The sequence below is a fragment of the Pristiophorus japonicus genome, chromosome 9, assembly GCF_044704955.1.
Source record: "Pristiophorus japonicus isolate sPriJap1 chromosome 9, sPriJap1.hap1, whole genome shotgun sequence".
NCBI lineage: Eukaryota > Metazoa > Chordata > Chondrichthyes > Pristiophoridae > Pristiophorus > Pristiophorus japonicus.
The window spans coordinates 142,906,308-142,925,303 of record NC_091985.1 but is presented as its reverse complement, the minus strand read 5'-3'; the positions used below and the strand labels follow the sequence as shown (position 1 = coordinate 142,925,303).

Genomic DNA, 18,996 nt, shown 5'->3' with positions numbered 1-18,996 from the left:
ATGGTGTCCAGGAGTGATCGCGTAAGGTCAATGCTCTTCCTACTCATTGCCATCATCTCAACCATATCGGTTAGATCCTGCACCTCAGGAGAACACGTCGAGCTCTCCTTCCCCCTCCTCCCCACGGGTGTGGCTCGCACCCCACTACTGGGATCCGCAGCCTCAGAAGGTGGGGCCCTGGGTATGCTTCGTTGCACCACACCACTGGGGCCCACAGCCTCGGAAGGTGGGGCCCTGGGTGTGCCTCGGGATTGGAAGATGTTCTCCTCTTCAGACTTGTCTTCGTCTGAATCTTCTTCTGCATCGTCAGGATTGGCATCAAGTTCTGCAAAATATAACCGAACACAGACAAATGGTTAGCAGCAGAGGAGGGGGCAGGGTGGGTGGCATGAGTAAGCTCACACAGCGCAGGCATCAGACTGATTTGAAGGACCACGATGAATGATAGTACATTGCATCAACCGAAGCATAGCTGACGGAGACATCCCCTGGTACCGAAGCATGGCTAGCCTGCGCAGTACTTAACATTTAGCAAAGCCAGACTGTGGAATTTTCAGGACTAACCCTCTCCCTCGAGTGTGGGCCCAGCTTGTGCAGTGGTGGTTGCTTTTCTCCAGGCAGGGCCCATCAAAGCAGTGACCCTCTCTTCCAAGGGTGTCAGTGACTGCAGATTTGCCAGGCCCCCCTCCTGTTCGAGTTCTTTCCATTTTATTATGTGACACCTTCCTCTGCAAAGATGAAAATGCAACTTTTTAGAGAGAGTGTCTTTCTGCTGGGTGGGACATGTACAGCTGGTCACATTTACAATTGCAATTCCATTGCATAAATGAAAATATTACTTACACTAACTACTTGACCAAGGTCCTGCCACTTCTTTTTACACTGGCCTCCATATCTCATGGTGGTCACCATTGCACAGTAATCTTCTGCAAGTTGGTTCCAGTGTTTCTTCATTTCTTTGGGTGGAACTTTTATGTGACCTCTGCTGGTGTCCATCTCCTGACATCTGGTCTCAATCACAATAACTAGTGCCTGCACTTCACCCCCTAAAACATTCTTGGTCCTTGCACCACGTTGCATCTTGTATTGCTGCAGATGCGATTTTTCCAATGCTCTTTCACAGCACTCAACGTTCTCACACACACAACTGGCTCTTTAAAAATGACCAATTGCCAACCCGGAGCTGTATGGCGCATGCATGTCCATTGAAATAATGTCAAAAACGTCACTTTTTTTGTCACACGGCATCGTTTTTTTCGGCACAGACAGCAGGCTCCACCCCCCAAGGCGACTGGACAGGTTGTGCGCCGCCAAATTTGAATTATACATCGGGGAAACTTTGGCAAAATATTTCTGCCGCATTTCTAGCCTAGAAAAACGGGCTTAACTCTGGCAATACGCCAGGAAACTGGCTTGGGCAAAATTGAGCCCAGAAAGTGCCTTTTCCCCAGTTACTAGCACTGAAATAAAAGCTGAAAAAACAAGCTTTTAAATTGGAACTAAAATCAAATTAAACGGTCCTTAATCACACTGGTTGACTAAATGCAAACTTACGGTACACACGTAAGGAAATCTATCAATTAATAACTCCCTCAAACCTGACCAAATTATTCAATATTTTCCAACGGTATAATATATAATAAATATAGACCAATCAATTCAACAACATTATAAATACAGACCAACACACAAACAACACATAGCAGACTCCTAACCCCTCCATATCCTAAGCCCAGGCTCCTTTCTACTCACTCCCAATCCAGGCTCGAGTTCCTTCACACAATTGTGACATGGGACACACATTAGCTTCAAGAAAGAGAAACAAGATCATTTCTATGGCTATCAGAGGTTTGGGGTCTGAGCATGCTTCCAGGCCTCAGTGGCAAGTGTGAACAAAAGGAATAAGTATTAAACTTACAGGAAAGGGAGAGAAACAAACATACCAAGTGAAAGGGACACAATGTAAGCAAGAGAAACAGAGTAAGGATATCCAACTTCTGGCCTGCTCTCCAATTTTATCCGATCTGTCGAACACCTGCTTTTAACTCAACCCTTCTCCAAAAAACCTACCAGCAGAAACAGCAACACTGTGCAATTCCCTGCCCCATGCCACCCCCCCAACCTCTCAGGCAGATCAGCTGTTTCTCTTGTGGGGTTTTTTTCAGAGATGTATGGCACTCAAGTATAGTTGACCTAATCTATGGAGCTGTGCTGCTGGGGGGGGAGGGGGGGAGGGGGGGAGGGGGGGAGGAGTGGGGAGGGAGCGCGATCTGTTAGCGGGCCGGGCGTGAAAGTGTTCTTTTTGACAGTGGATTGGGACCCCTCTGTGAACCCACCGCCACGCTCCTTTACCAAATGTCAGACCTGCCAGTGCTGAGCAGACCCTACACGCAGCAGCGGGGGAGGCAATTCAGGTGATTATTGGCTTGTATAACAACGCTTTATTCCCAGTTTTTTTGAATTTGACAGGTCGCCCACCGTTTCCCGCTGTGCCTCGACGTCATCTGTGAAGCGGAGGTGGGAGGTCATTGGCCATTGTTTCAGCTGATGCGTTGACAGCTTCAAATATCAAGTGAAAGCTCCCAGCTGATTGAGAAATGTTCCCTTAGCCACTAGCTTCTTTAAACTGCATTTTCGCTACAGAATCAGAATGCTGCAAGTCTTTACACAAGTCTCTATCCAGTCGGACCTCATTACCTCTCCCACCATTGACAGATCGCTTCTGTCATCTTTACTTCACCTGCCATATATTCCATCAGCATCGGTGCACTTTATACTCTTGCACATTGGTCCTCAGAATCCCACCACAATCAGCTCGAACACCAGCAGCACCAACACTAACCTTCTCCGCAACCACTTGATGCTGCACAGGACAGAGGGCATCAGCACCCGACCACATTGCTGGTCGGATGGCCACACCATGGCCATATTTACTTCACTTGATGCTGTACACCCTGGCTGCCACATGATGCACCAGTTTGGCACCACCCCACATAGATAGATAGAATAGATAGATAGAATAGATAGATAGAATAGATAGATAGAAAGAATAGATAGAAAGAATAGATAGAAAGAATAGATAGAAAGAATAGATAGAAAGAATAGATAGAAAGAATAGATAGAAAGAATAGATAGAAAGAATAGATAGAAAGAATAGATAGAAAGAAAGAATATAGATAGATAGATAGATAGATAGATAGATAGATAGATAGATAGATAGATAGATAGATAGATAGATAGATAGATAGATAGATAGATAGATAGATAGATAGATAGTGCAAGGTAAGTTGGTGTAAGTAAGGATGTGCAGGAGTATGGTAGGAAAGGCAGAGTGATGGGGATGTGATGAGTGACACAGCAGGATGAGGTTGAGTGTGGCTTTGCAGTAATGTTTCGTGATCTACTTAGGTCATTGATAGGTTTGCGCCAATGCAGCCTGGTCCTCCTGATGACATCCCTGCTTGTGTCCTGCTGTGCAATGTGCAACCAGGCTGTGTTGGTCTCCTGGAGAAGTTTCTTCCACCCACTGGAAGGGAAGAGAACCTCCCTGCATGCTGTGACTCTATCCATAAGCATATGGAGGGAGTCATGGGAGAGTGGGTGCTCCTACACCTTTGTGCAGTGCTCGTCAGTGTTTAATTGGCTGGGAAACGCGCTGGACAGGCTTAACAAGCCCAATCGAGGGAACATCATTCTACACAGCGGGCTGGAGCCAGCAACAAGGCCGGGACCTGCCACCAATGTCGCCCACCACGGACCCGCCAAGGCTCTGAGAATCCAACCCTGGAAGTAGGAAAGGAATCCTACTCCTACTGGGAGGGGGGGGGGGGGGGGGGGCAACAGGTGCTTGACTTGCATAATTAAGTGTAATTGACAACTCATGTTCAAAGGTAAAGCATGAGGATCCCAGTCTTCAAGACCCAAGATTGCACTGACAGCAGAAGAGACAGCAGTATTGCCAGCATCCTTTTCCAAAGTGTGCCAGATTTCATAACCACTGATATTTCTACTAACCCAACTGCTCATGTACCAATGGTGCTGGCTCTAAGCTGACCAATCGCTGAAGCACAAATGCTGAAACTCATCTGCTTGCCTGAGTCCTAATTCTGCTGCCTCTTCTCGTCTACAGTTGCAGAGACAAAAAGAGAGGTAAAAGTAGAGCAGTATGAAATGGAAAGAGAAAAGGATAAGCAAAAAGAAATGAGAGGAATGAATGTTAAAGAGCAGAGACATAGATAAAGATAGAAGCAAAGAAGATAGACAAAATCAAATAGTAGACAGACAGGAGAAGGGAAATAGAAAGAGACTGGAAAAAATGAAGTAGAGAGAGAGGAGAGAGAAAGAGAGAGAGATATTACAGTGAAGGAGTAGAGACCAACAAATATATACAGAATTGGAAGGGGAGGGAGAGATAGAATGAGAAAGAGCAAGAGGGACAGAGTGAAATAGAGGAGACACAAAAGAAAGAAAGTAAAAAGATTTGCATTTCTATAGTGCTTTTCACAACATCAGGACGTCCCAAAGCGCTTCACAGTTGATGAAGTACTTTTGAAGTGTAATCACTGCAGGAAATGCAGCAGCCAATTTGCGCACAGCAAAGACTCACAATCAACAATGAGATAATGACAAGATAATTGGTATTTTTCGGGGTTGGTTGAAGAATGAGGAATAAATATTGGTCAGAACACAAAGGAGAACTCCCCTGCTCTTCTTCAAATAGTACCATGGGATCATGGGACCAGAGGAGGATAGAGGAGAGAAAAATGAATGAAAAAGAGAGAAAAATGAAGAAGAGAGATACAAAGAAGAGTGGAAAGAAGTGAAAGTGGTACAAGTGGCATGGTCTACAGATGACAAGAAATGGAGTTGAGTGTAGCATTTAATTGTGATGCTGCCCATCTCAAAAGTGATTTACCCCGATGCAGGTCAATCACTAGTTGTGTCACAGGGATATGTCTCACTGTTTCAAAATATTGGTCACCCCTAGCCACAATTTGTGATCCAGCAAAGTCTACCATCTTTTAGATCAGATCAATTGGCAGGCACAATGTCCAAAACGGGGACCTGTGCAACAGGCTCAGGCTGCAGGTGGGCTGGAATGTAGGTGCCACACAAACCTATTCAAAGGCTGTCCATCAGGACAGTAACACAAACAGATGAGGCAGACTCAACATTACATCTGTCACTCCTGCTAATTTGGAAGGACATGAGAATAACCTGGGTTATCTACGTCTTAGATTACTTCCAGTCAAATCAATTTAATTTTTATATCCCATCAATATCCCATTTTGGAAGAAAAGCAAAAGACAACATACCACTGTGTTTTATTGTTTAACAAAGAAGTTATTGATGGGGGTTTCCCCTTTTTAAAGCTGCATGACTCTACAGCTTATTTTATTTCAATGCTCAAAAAGAAGCTTCCGAATAAATAACCAAACCTACGAATTTTCAAGAATAGGAAAGAGGAGTTGGTCCAAACAAACTCAACCCTTGCTCATAATAAACTAAGCACATCTGCCTTCTCACCATATGTCTCAATCTTGTCTCTTTTTAAAATGGATCTAACTGCGTCTGGAACCCATTTATATTGTCTGCTCGAATGGACTTCCCTGGTAACATATTCCACAATTCCATTATCCTTTGATGAAAAACTATCCTTTTTAGGCAGAATGCTGATTTTTTTTAAAAACGTGCATTACTAGCTATCATAACTCTTTACCATAATCAACATTTCATCTGCATCAATTTAGTCAGTTCCCTTCATAATCTTAAATCATCATCATCAATCAGATTCTCGTTTTTTCAATATGTAATAAAATCTCAATGAATTTTATTTAGGACTCAACAGCTTACATCTCTCCTAATTTTAAAGGACAAAAGGTAGCTTAACATGAACTTTTCAGAAGATGCCCATAGTACGAGAGCAGAGGAATGAAGGAATATTGAGTAAAGTAAACACTGATGATAAGGACAAAAGCAAAATACTGCAGATGCTGAAATCTGAAAAAATAGAAAATGCTGAAAATACTCAGCAGGTCAGGCAGCATCTGTGGAGAGAGAAACAGAGTTACCGTTTCAGGTCGATGACCTTCGCCAGAACTGGGAAAAGTTAGAGACATAACAGGTTTTTAAGCAAGTGTAGGGGCAGGGAAAGGGGGATGGGAGGAAAAAACAAAAGGGAAGGTCTGTGATAGGATGGAAGGCAGGGGAGATTAAGAGACAAAAGGGATAACGGTGCAAGGCAAAAGGAGATGATAATGGGGCAAGTTAAGAAACAAACAATGAGTCCCGATAGGGTGTAAATGGAAATGGCAGAATCATCAACAGCTGCTTTGGGAAAGAGAAAAAAAACCAGAAAAAAAAAGAAAAAAAATTGACGCAGTGGTTATGGTCTGAAATTGTTGAACTCGATGTTGAGTCCAGAAGGCTGTAAAGTGCCTAAACGAAAGATGAGATGCTGTTCCTCAAGCTTACGTTGAGCTTCATCGCAACAGTGTAAGAGGCCGAGGACAGAGAGATCTGAGTGGGAGTGGAGCGGAGAATTAAAGTGACAGGCAACCGGAAACTTGGGGTCACGTTTACGGACTGTTCTGACGAGGAGTTGGAGTGGTGGACAAGTTTAGAGACCTGGGAAATTGTGTCCCTGGAAAAGAGAGATGTGTAAAAAAAGTTATTAGTCAAGTAGTTTGTGCGGTCTGTTATTAAAACAGACCACAGAAACGACGAGACAAATAATTACAGTCTTGCATGCCCCCATGGTTCCTTACAATTTAGTAAATTTAAATTGTTTATTCACAAAATGTAACCTTTCTTAATGGTCATTAGATATACAATATTTAGTGCAGAGAAACCTACCATACAACATTGCAACTTCTAATCAAAAACATTGCACTCTTGACAAGATGCCACCTCTGTAACCTTGTGCTTGGTAGCTGTGCATAGAACCAACTTTTGGGAAAAGTAAAAGAACCCAATTGCAGCAAGGTCTGAATCTGACCAACCTCCTGGTGATATTATAGAAACATAGAAAATAGGTGCACGAGTAGGCCATTCGGCCCTTCGAGCCTGCACTGCCATTCAATAAGATCATGGCTGATCATTCACCTCAGTACTCCTTTCCTGCTTTCTCTCCATACCTCTTCATCCCCTTAGCCGTAAGGGCCATATCGAACACCCTCTTGAATATATCCAATGAACTGGCATCAACAACTCTCTGCAGCAGGGAATTCCATAGGTTAACAACTCTCTGAGTGAAGAAGTTTCTCATCTCAAAATCCTAAATGGCCTACCCCTTCTCCGAAGACTATGTCCCCTGGTTCTGGACTTCCCCAACATCGGGAACATTCTTCCCGCATCTAACCTGTCCAGTCCCGTCAGAATCGTATACATTTCTATGAGACCCCCTCTCATCCTTCTAAACTCCAGTGAATAAAGGCCCAGTTGATCCAGTCTCTCCTCAAATGACATTCCAGCCATCCCTGGAATCAGTCTGGTGTACCTTCGCTGCACTCCCTCAATAGCAAGAACGTCCTTCCTCAGATTAGGAGATCAAAACTGAACACAATATTCCAGGTGAGGCCTCACTAAGGCCCTGTACAACTGAAGTAAGACCTCCCTGCTCCTATACTCAAATCCCCTTGCTATGAAGGCCAACATACCATTTGCCTTCTTCACCTGCATGCCCATTTTCAACGACTGATGAACCATGACACCCAGGTCTCGTTGAACCTCCCCTTTTCCTAATCTGCCGCCATTCAGATAATATTCTGCCTTCGTGATTTTGCCCCCAAAATGGATAACCTCACATTTATCCACATTATACTGCATCTGCCATGCATTTGCCCACTCACCTAACCTGTCCAAGTCACCCTGCAGCCTCTTGGCGTCCTCCTCACAGCTCACACCGCCACCCAGTTTAGTGTCATCTGCAAACTTGGAGATATTACACTCAATTCCTTCATCCAAATCGTTAATGTATATTGTAAAGAGCTGGGGTCCCAGCACTGAGCCCTGTGGCACTCCACTAGTCACTGCCTGCCATTCTGAAAAGGACCCGTTTACCCCAACTCTCTGCTTCCTGTCTGCCAACCAGTTTTCCATCCACATCAGAACATTATCCCCAATACCATGCGCTTTGATTTTGCACACCAATCTCTTGTGCGGGACCTTGTCAAAAGCCTTTTGAAAGTCCAAATACACCACATCCACTGGTTCTCCCTTGTCCACTCTGCTAGTTACATCCTCAAAAAATTCCAGAAGATTTGTCAAGCATGATTTCCCTTTCATAAATCCATGCTGACTTGGACCGATCCTGTCACTGCTTTTCAAATGCGCTGCTATTTCATCCTTAATGATCGATTCTAACATTTTCCCCATTACTGATGTCAGGCTAACCGGCCTATAATTACCCGTTTTCTCTCTCCCTCCTTTTTTAAAAAGTGGTGTTACATTAGCTACCCTCTAGTCCATAAGAACTGATTCCATTGGCGATTGGAATATGATCACCAATGCATCCACTATTTCTGGGGTCACTTCCTTAAGTACTCTGGGATGCAGACTATCAAGTCCCGGGGATTTATCGGCTTTCAATCCCATCAATTTCCCTAACACAATTTCCCGCCTAATAAGGATATCCTTCAGTTCCTCCTTCTCACTAGACCATCTGTCCCCTAGTACAATCGGAAGGTTATTTGTGTCTTCTTTCGTGAAGACAGAACTGAAGTATTTGTTCAATTGGTCTGCCATTTCTTTGTTCCCCATTATAAATTCACCTGAATCCAACTGCAAGGGACCTACATTTGTCTTCACTAATCTTTTTCTCTTCACATATTTATAGAAGCTTTTGCAGTCAGTTTTTATGTTACCTGCAAGCTTCCTCTCGTACTCTATTTTCCCCCTCTTAATTAAACCCTTAGTCTTCCTCTGTTGAATTCTAAATTTCTCTCAGTCCTCAGGTTTGTTGCTTTTTCTAGCCAAATTATATGCCTCTTCCTTGGCTTTAATACTATCCTTAATTTCCCTTGTTAGCCATGGTTGAGCCACCTTCCCTGTTTTATTTTTACTTCATAATGCTTTCCTTTGCCAATTACCATTTTTGAATTTAAAATTAATTTTTATTTGGCTCCCTATAAGAGGCCTTTTTTCCCCTTAAAAACAATTTTACTATATAAAGGTAAGTGCAAAATATAATTTTAACCGAAAAAATTTTAAAATATTCAAGTGACTACATCACTATGATCTTCAAGCAAAACTGGATTTTTCAGAAAGTCATTAATGAGCAATCATTAAACAAAATAAAATTGTGGTCACTGAGCCTTAAACTGAATGACAAAATCAATTAAAAGCCACAGACTTTTTATTATTTCTCATTATACTTCTACTCTATTTTGCAGGAACTGCTAAAGTTTGATCTTCCCTTAACTGTATTTTGACAAGTACTTCAGAAGCTAATTTGTTTTGTGTATCGCCTTACGATTGGAGCCTCATTCTCTTTGCCTCCAGATTTTCTGTTTTCAGCAACGATAGTCTTTGAATCAGAGTTACTGAAACTAGCTGAGTGTTCCCTCTTTTGTCCTGTGATAAACACACAAAAAGAGGTTTATACGTGTGGTGCTTAAACATGTTGATATTCATTATTTTCTAAACTTCAAATGTGTCTCGTTAATAAAGGGAGTCTTTACGTTTACTGGCTTAACCACTTCAGTTTAGCATACCAGGCCGCTTTAAAAAATCTTAGGCAGAATGCCATCATCTCACACCTAAAAGTATGTAACATTAAAACATATAAAAAGACATAATGCAGAACCAAGTATTTGTATATCTATAAAAATTTGGACAGAATACACAATCTATGGGGTAAGCTACTTTTGTTTTTGAAACAGTGTACGCTTTTTATTAGACAATCTTCAACTGACTGAAATCATATGCTTGTGGGCCAAAATGTACATTCAAAAAAACATTGTGCCCTTTTCTAGGAATACTGGGAGACATAAACAAATGGCTTCTTAGCAGTCCTGTTAAATATACCAACTGGGCTCTGGGAACTATAGGCCCAAGTTTCGGCCTCAATTGCTCCTGATTTTTTGGAGCAACTGGTGTAGAACGGAGTATCTTAGAAATCGGAATTCTCATCATTTAGTTTGCTCCAGTTCTAGTCAGTTAGAACAGTTTCACTTTGGAACAGAATTTTTTTTTCAAAAGGGGGCGTGTCCGGCCACTTACGCCTATTTTCAAAGTTTCGGCAGTGAAAACTTACTCCAAACTAACTTAGAATGGAGTAAGTGAAGATTTTTGTACGCTCAAAAAAACCTTGTCTACACTTTAGAAAATCAGGCGTAGGGAATGGGGGGGTGGGGGGGGGAGAGTGGGGGGTTTAAAGGGAAGTTTACAAACATTAAACACTTCAGTTTTACAAATAAAGAGCCATCATCAATAATAAATGATAAAAACATCAATAAATCAACCAATAAATCAATCAAAAAAAATTAATAAGAAATAAAAACATTTTAAATCAATAAATAAAACATTTTCTACTTACCGACTGCAGCACCGGGAGCCCTCCAACAGCGTGCTGGGATGCTCCCTCCCCCCCCACCCCCCCCACCCCCCACCCCCCACCCCACAGTGTGTCTCTGTCAGTGTCTCTTTCTCTCTGTCTGTCTGTGTGTGTCTCTCACTCTCTGTCAGTCAGTGTCTGTGTTTCTGACAGTGAGGGGAGGGGGAGGAAGGGGGTAGAGGGAGAGAGGGGGGGCAGGGGGAGGGGATGGAGGGAGGTAGAGGGGCGCGAAGAAGGGGAAGGGGGGAGGGAGAAGGGGAAGGGGGGGAGAAGGGGAAGGGGGGAGAAGGGGAAGGGGGGAGAAGGGGAAGGGGGGAGAAGGGGAAGGGGGAGAAGGGGAAGGGGGGAGAAGGGGAAGGGGGGAGAAGGGGAAGGGGGGGAGAAGGGGAAGGGGGGGAGAAGGGGAAGGGGGGGAGAAGGGGAAGGAGAAGGGGAAGGGGGGGGAGTAGAAGGAGAAGGGGAGGGGGAGAAGGAGAAAGGGGGGGAGAAGGAGAAAGGGGGGGGAGAAGGAGAAGGGGAAAGGGTGGGGGGGGAGAAGGAGAAGGGGAAAGGGGGGGGGAGAAGGAGAAGGGGAAAGGGGGGGGCGAAGGAGAAGGTGAAGGGGAATGGTGGGGGGGGGAAACGGAGAAGGGGGGGGGGAAGGAGAAGGGGGGAAGGGGGCTGAACGGGGGGGGGGGGGGCGGGGGCGGGGAGGCTGAACAGGCCGGTCCCAAGACTTCGGGCAGGGCCCGTCCCCAGCACCAGATTTACAGGTAGGTGGCATTGGGTCGGGTCAGGTCCGGGGTCGGGAGCGCGGGTCAGGGTCGGGAGGAGCGCGGGTCGGGGTCGGGAGCGTGGATCGGAGCCGGTCCGGGGGTGGGCGGTCAGGAGCACGGGTCGGGTCGGGGGGAGGGAGGTCAGGTTGGGGGGGGGGGGGGGTCAGGAGCACGGGTCGGGTCGGGGGGGGGGGGTGGGAGGGAGGTCAGTTCAGTTCGGTTCGGGTCGGGGGAGTTGCGCGGGTTAGGTCCAGTCCGGTCCGGGGGCGGGGTGGGAAGCGGGAGTCGGGTGGGTGTCGGGGTCCGGTCCGGGTGGAAGCGGGAGTCGAGTCGGGTCGGGTCGGGAGGAAGCAGGAGCTGGGCGTGGGAGGCAGCCTTATGCACGCAGCCCCAGTGAGGCCATTCGGCCAGGGCTAGGGGCTGCGTGCTTCGGGCCCCTCCCACACAGTTTTGGGTGCCTGGAGCTACTGCACATGCACGCCCACTGTAGCGCGCATGTGCAGGGGTCCCGGCACTGTTTTCAGCGTAGGGTCCTAGCTCCGCCCCCCACAGCTCGTGCTGCGCCGCGCTGAGGGCCAGAGAACCTGCAGGGAGCCGGAGAATCTGGAAGTTTTTTTTAGGCGCACTTTGTGGCGCGAAAAACGGGTGTCAAGGTCGGGGCTGCGCCGTTCTCGGCGCGGCCCGAAACTTGGGCCCAATGAAATTGAGGAGTTAAAGGATTCTGTGCTGGATATCTATATATTCATCTCTCGCAAAGGGCTGACAATTCCCTGTATTTTTCCACAACTGGTTCGGAGTTCAAAAAGTTTATTGTTGCCAGTAAATTGGAAGTTGAATTTTATCTCCCTTGTGCAGCACATCATCCCAGGCCTTGGATAAATACAATCTAGTCATCAGAATAGCCTTTCAGTCTTTAGCTATGGATTTTATTCTTCCAATGCATGTACGTTTGATGCACACTTTGTTGTGATTCCTTATCCCTGTTACACTCTTATTATTATCATTACTAATTTCAAGTGATACTGAATTTCCTTCAAGGAAAAATTTTTACATTTTGCAAAAAAAAAACTTAAATCCTGGGACCAGAATGTTGTATTACCTTGCATCACATCAGAATAGAACTGTTCAGCAATGTCCGAAGTGCTGCTGCTATGGGTAAGTTTTTGTTCTTGATCTAATATTGAACCACACATCAATTCCTCTCCATCTGATATACTTTCAGGCTGTTGGAGTTCTTCATCTTCTATATGCACACATTGGAGTGGGAGTGAGTGAGTGAAATCTAAACATTGTGTTTTCCTTAAAGGAGCTCTCCATTAAAAAAACATTCGAAATTGACACATAAAACCTTAAGCTACCCTCAAAATAACAAATCCTTCGCTTCTCTCTATTTTTTTTTACTTTAGACACTCTCGAGCCCATGTGTGCTCAGGTTCAGCGACTGGCCAGGTTAAAAGCCAATCAACTTGCATCAGTGCACCAAATGTAGTTCAGGTGCTGTCACAATTCCTTGCCTTTTATGTTACACTACATCCTGATCTCGCATAAGTTGTGAAGCGAATGTCAATCCCGAATCAATTTTCCTTTCTCATTCCATTCCCAATCCAAACCAAAAATGTAACTTCCTTGACCTGAAAAATTAAGCATCTTGCACAACACCACCCAACCCCGCAATGTACACATTCTCAACCACATAAAAGTACTTTTTAAACACAGTTTAAGCTGTTCGAGGTGAATGGAGTTTAAAACAAATCATGCTGTGCAATAGATATGCAAACTATCTTAGAAAAATATAAAGCAGAACAAGGCAAATTCAGAAAATGGTACAGGTTGAACCTCTCTTATCCAGCACCCTTGGGACCTGGCCTGTGCCGGATAAGGGATTTTGCCGGACGAGGGAAGGTCACGTTAAATTGGATGGTACACGTACTGAACAAGGGGTTCTCGGGGTTGGCTGGCTTGGGGCTGGGAGTGCGGCAGAGATTGTGGCGGGGGGGCGGGGGGAGGGTGCGGTGGATCGCGGGGTCTGGCCAGCGATTGCGGGAGTCGGCAGCGAGGAAGGATTTCAATTTGTTCATGTCGAAGTTCTGCGCCAGACGAGGGGTGATGCCGAATAAGGGAGTCCCGGGTAAGGGAGGTTCAACCTGTATTACAAACATCTTTTGTATTCTAAAACAAAACCCTATGCTGCACTTGATACTAGTAGATAACTTTATGAAATAATGACAACTATATACCTTGGAGAACAAAAACATTATTCTAGTAACACAATTTTTTCACACCATTCTACAAGAAAAGCATTTTCCAAGTCTTTTTCAAATTTATTTTTGCGTATAATGCACACCTGGGTGTTGGGTCCAGTTCCCAATGTTATGCGTGTTATATAAAAAATCATTTTTCTAAAAGTTATTGCATATAACATGTAGCTGGATTTTAGGCCCATATTCCTTTTAAAACGGTGCAACTTATGTGCAAAAATATTGCATTACATTTTTAATATTTTCTACAGAACCAAATAGAGATTTGGGACTGAACATTTCGTGAACCACCTGGTATTTATATCAACTGTTTTTCTAACTCCGATTAAATCTGCTTAGACTTTAAATGGATGTCAAATGCAACAGGATCCAATTAAAAGATACAATAATGTTGATTTTCCTTCAATAAAAATTGCATATTATTTATAAGATTGAATAAATTTATGTCCGAGAAAGAATTGTGCATTAAATGTATAATCGGTCCATAGCAAAAGATTTTCAATAATTGTACAACAGAAAGACAAATGAGCCATAAGCCTGTGCTGATATGCAACAACTATCCACAGAGAGAAAGCCACTTCATCTTAAAGCAAGATTTCTTACAGGACAAAAATGCTCTCGAAACCAAAATATTTCTCATCTGTAGATGGTGCTTTGGCCTCACTGAATGAATAGAACAACTATTTAAGGAACATATAGTAAGCATTTTAACTACAGCAGCAGTGAAAATATTTAAAATATTTACATCTCTTCTGTTAAATGGTATTTTAAGGTCTGTAAAGTGTACAATTAAAATGGATAACTTATGTATAAAAATAAATCTTAACTTATCAAAATTTAGAAAAACACACCAACCACAAATTCAATAAAAAGCAGCAAAAAGAGTAAATTGTGACCTTGACAACATTAAGATAAATCTACAAATTTATTACTAGCTACTTTTCCCTCAGAAAGTGGCAGCTATTTATTAAAATTTCTAATAAATATTTATGGATAAAGCCTGTGCATTTGCATCCCACTCTCATTTTTTAAATTTATGACAATAATTATCAATGTGTCACTGAAGATATTAATCATTTGCATTGATTTAGGAGTAGTTTAATGACACAAAAAAATACAAATAGGCTGTTGACTAAATGTACACTTTACACATTTCAATGACTGTTCAACTCCATCAATACACAATGTCATAAATGCCAGGTGGAAAGAAACTAAGAGCAGAGTGAAGAAAATTAAGAGATAGTATGAGGAAATACAGCTTTGAGTACAGTACCTGACAGTTTCTGAGAGGAAGAGGCATGAGTGATACCAGGTAAGAGAGAGCTCACAGTGTGAAGCAGTAGAGGCACACTTTTAGTGCTTGGCAAAGCCTCATAAAGATGCACACAGTTGCTGATAGATTGGCTTCGCTTAGCTTCCAAAGAAATAAAGCAGGCAAAGAGAATTAAAATAGATAAAAATAATGCATATTTGACAATACACAAGATATATAATTATTATTATAGATGTCATTACTTTGTGGCCTTTTCCTGTTACGCTAAAGTTTCACCTCTCTGCTGCTTTTATGATTATTATTTTTTTTAAATAAAATGCACTTGAATTCAGAAGTTTGTAGCTCACTCAGGTGATACTGCAAGATCTCACACAATATCACTTTTAGTTCAGAATTTCTCCTGTTCCGGCTCAATCCCAGAAATAAATACATAGAAGAATGTATTTGTAGGTTTGTACAGTTTTAATACACATGGAGGAATGTAAATGGACACAATCATTTGAATGAGACATTGTGGTACCACACTGGTTAGCCAGAACAGTGAAGTTTAACGTTAGCTGCCAGAAAAATGCTAAAACAAAATTTTAGCCACGACCACAAGTTTGGAACAGAGGGCACAGCTCAAATATTGCACATTTCTTCATTTTTGACAGCCTAATCTTCAGTCATGTTTTGCTTTGCTCCATTTGTCACCAATATAGTTGTATTACAAAATCATAAATCTCAGATTCTGCATATATAATCAGAAATGATATGGGGAATTGAACTGTTCTTCCCTAATATTAACATTTTAATGCACCACATCAGAGTGAGATGCCAGCCTTGGCTCTGTCAATTACAGGGAGAGAATATGTGATCCTGGGGCATTATAAATAAATGATACTGGAAGCTGTTATAATAATCCACAGATGCAAAAAGTCTAAATTTCTCTTACATGGGGAATTAAAAATCCCGAACGCTCCAACATGGTGCATAATAAGTGGTAGTATCTGTTCAAATAAATTGGTTGCTTCTATTGTCACAATAACTTAAACACAACTTATATACTGATTACATCTTAAAACATCTAGTTAACGATGTTACTTGCACTTGACAAGACATTGCAATAATACTATAATAAAATATTAAAAGGCAGCTGCACGTCTAACAAATAAGTGTTCTACAGTACTGAAGGCATACGGGATAAAAAAAAAAGAATCTCAACACTTGGAAAGAGTTAATTACCCATTACTGGCTAAAGTCAGGGGTATGCCACAAGTCTGAATTACACTGCATAAAAACTTCTGCAATGAACCATCTGATATTTTAGTCAGTGATTGCACTGTTGTACTTTCTTTCACCGGTATTTTCAAATGGCACCTTCAATTATATAGACAAAGAAAAATTAAAACTGCCATTTGTTCTGTGCCAGAATCAATATACAGCAAAACATATTACTCTGATGTTCACTGCAAGGAAAATCCAATTAGGCAAGCTATTCATCATAAGGGAAAGTGAAGGCAGCAAACATCCATTTCATCTCACTTATATACACAGATGCAGCATATTTAAAAACAGCACTCATTATTAAAGACTTGTCCATCTGGCAAATCTATATACCTTTTAACAACTAATTACATCAAATCACAGTAATAAAGATATTAAGCACAAAGGGCCTTGTTTAAAAGAAGTTTGTAGTTAGTCATTATTTATTAAGAAGAATCCACGCTGATTTACAAATCTGGTGTTAATTTTAAAAAGCTGAAGGAATACAAAAATGATCGAGCGTGAAAGCTGAAGGGTTTAAGAAAATCAAACATGCAAATCACGCCAATTTGTTAACTGTCAATGGGGTAAGTTTGTTTGCCAATAGCTTTGTAACCCGGTATCAGCCAGCAATGGCACCTGAGAAACCGAATATGCACCATCTGCTTGACTTTTATCTTTAGGCTTCACTCTTTACAAGGAAACCCCAAAAAATGGAAATCTACTGTTTCATCAAGTCCTACAGTTAATAATAAAAAGATCTCTATTTATGGCCAGTGGGACACACATGTATCTCTAAGACTACACAGCACACAAAGGAGAAATTCTATGGATAATTCCTTGTAAAATAAGTAATGACACACTACAGCAGAATGAAAAGAACCTTGTGGTTGGTCCACTCTCCTGCAATTGACATCATTTCAAAACCCATGACAAAACACATGCTATACAAATCTGTGTATAGTGTGCACTTCCACACTGGCCCTTTCACTCAGGTTCCTTTCAGGCCTGTGATTCTAAAATCCAGAATTGGCAAAGCAGCACTTAACTATATGTAGTGGCACAAACTGTTCAACATCATTGTATGATGGCAATTAAGCAACTATCATAGAAACTTAACGAGCAGACATTAAACTTCAATCTGTACCCGTATACGTGCATATCTTGCATTTATTTTATTTTATTTGCTGTATTTTAAATATACCATGTAACTTATGATTTGTACAGATCAATCATTGATTGATTGAACTGTACAATTGAAATTATCAGTTTATTTTAAAATGTTCTTTGTTTACAGCATAAATACATTTTGCAAAGTCAAGTTTACACAAAACACAAATGTTAAATTAGAAAAAAAGTAAATTAAAAACCTCATTTAAAAAATCCTTGTGCACGTATACTGAAAAGGATAGTAAAATCCTCGTGTTTTTAAGCATTAAATACATAAGTAACATTGGAAATGTGATTCCTCTTAAGTGAATTGCCATTAAATAAATATAATTAAAAATAAAACTCTAATTATAGTTCTTTTTTAATCTTTCAAGAGTAAGCTATAAATGAATATAAAGCAAGTATTCTAGCTCCATTTACACATTATACTAACTTCTCAGCTTGTAGTATATGGATTTATAGTACAAGTTCTAGGGCTGAATTTTCACCACCATTCTGCTCAGTTTTTTTGGCCTACGCTGTTTTTTTTGGAGCAGACTAAAATCTGCAAGTTTCGCCAAAGTTTCTGCGCCATCCTAAACTACTTACGGGCAATTATTTTTAGTTCACGATTTTTTGATGTCACTGGGGGTGCCGGCTGCCAGGTGCGCCACTTTTGGCCATTTAAGTGAGTTTGGCCAACTCGGATTTTTTTCAAAAACGGCATGGTGCACCGTTCTGAAAAACCTTACCTGAACTTAAAGAAATTGGCGCAGGGAAGAGAAAATCAGCGCAGAGAAGACGCCATTGTTTTAGCGAAGCTGAAGAGACAGCACCAGCACCAAGAGCGGGGGGGGGCCTTTCGACCCAGGATAGCAGCGGCACCGGGGGCGGGGCCAATCGGCCCGGGATAACAGCGGCACCGGCGGGGGGTGGGGGAGGGTGCCTTTCAGCCGAGGATAGGAGCAGCATATGTTTCACTTTCCAGCCTCAGCCCTTCAGTGTGTCCCTCGTTACCCTGACAACCTCAGTTTCTGGCGCAGACCTTAAGCTCCACCCACAGAGCTTAAAGGCAATCTGCGCCGCTCCAAATTCAAAATTTATTACTTGCAACTTTTTTTTGGCACAATCAGCCACTAAAAAATAGGACGTACCTCTACAACTGCGCCAAAATTCGGCCATGTGGAAAATTGGCCCCTTAGAATTTAGCAGTTATTCAAATGACATCAAATTAAATTAAGATATTTGAGCATATATTGTTCCAAATTCCTGATCAAAAATAGTTAATTGAGCCACCACTAACGACAAGAAAAAGAACTGTGCAGTGAGGCAAAAACCAATGTACATAATTAAAAGGTACCTATAACTATATTAACATTTATATTGGTACAGTGCTCCTCATGTAAAAGATCTGAAAGCAATTTACAGAAAAGCAGGAAATATAGAAAATTTCTGGGGTGGGGAAAAAGAGAAAAAGACCATAGAATAGTTGAAGAAATATGCTTTTAGGAGGCTATAAAGGCAAAAGGAGAGTTAGCAAGGCCAAATGTTTTTGGAAGGATGTTGTAGAGGATGGGGCGTAATGGCTAAATGAGCAGCCTTTAATGGAGGGGGAAGTTAGCATTCACCCAGGACTTCTTGTTAGTAATCGACAAAATCCTGAAATCAGTGATGTTGGGAAGAGTTGGGCATTGCCAATTTATATGTGGGAGCTGACCCTGCATTTGCAGATGATGTCATTTAGAGGTGGCATGTATATAA

The 18,996-nt window shown here is 42.3% G+C and overlaps 1 protein-coding gene across 2 annotated transcripts in view; it reads right to left on the bottom strand.

Annotated features, from left to right (window-relative positions):
* Window positions 1-18,996, bottom strand: part of ralgapa2 (Ral GTPase activating protein catalytic subunit alpha 2) — a 468,335-nt gene that overhangs the window by 440,796 nt on the left and 8,543 nt on the right. The window contains exons 5-7 of one of the 2 annotated variants that reach the window (XM_070889893.1): window positions 14,842-14,982; window positions 12,410-12,553; window positions 9,473-9,573 (exon numbers count right to left, since the gene is read on the bottom strand). In XM_070889893.1, the coding sequence (XP_070745994.1) occupies window positions 9,473-9,573; window positions 12,410-12,553; window positions 14,842-14,982 (386 nt within the window). The remainder of the gene's footprint in view (window positions 1-9,472; window positions 9,574-12,409; window positions 12,554-14,841; window positions 14,983-18,996) is intronic. The other variant, XM_070889894.1, reaches the window with a different exon arrangement.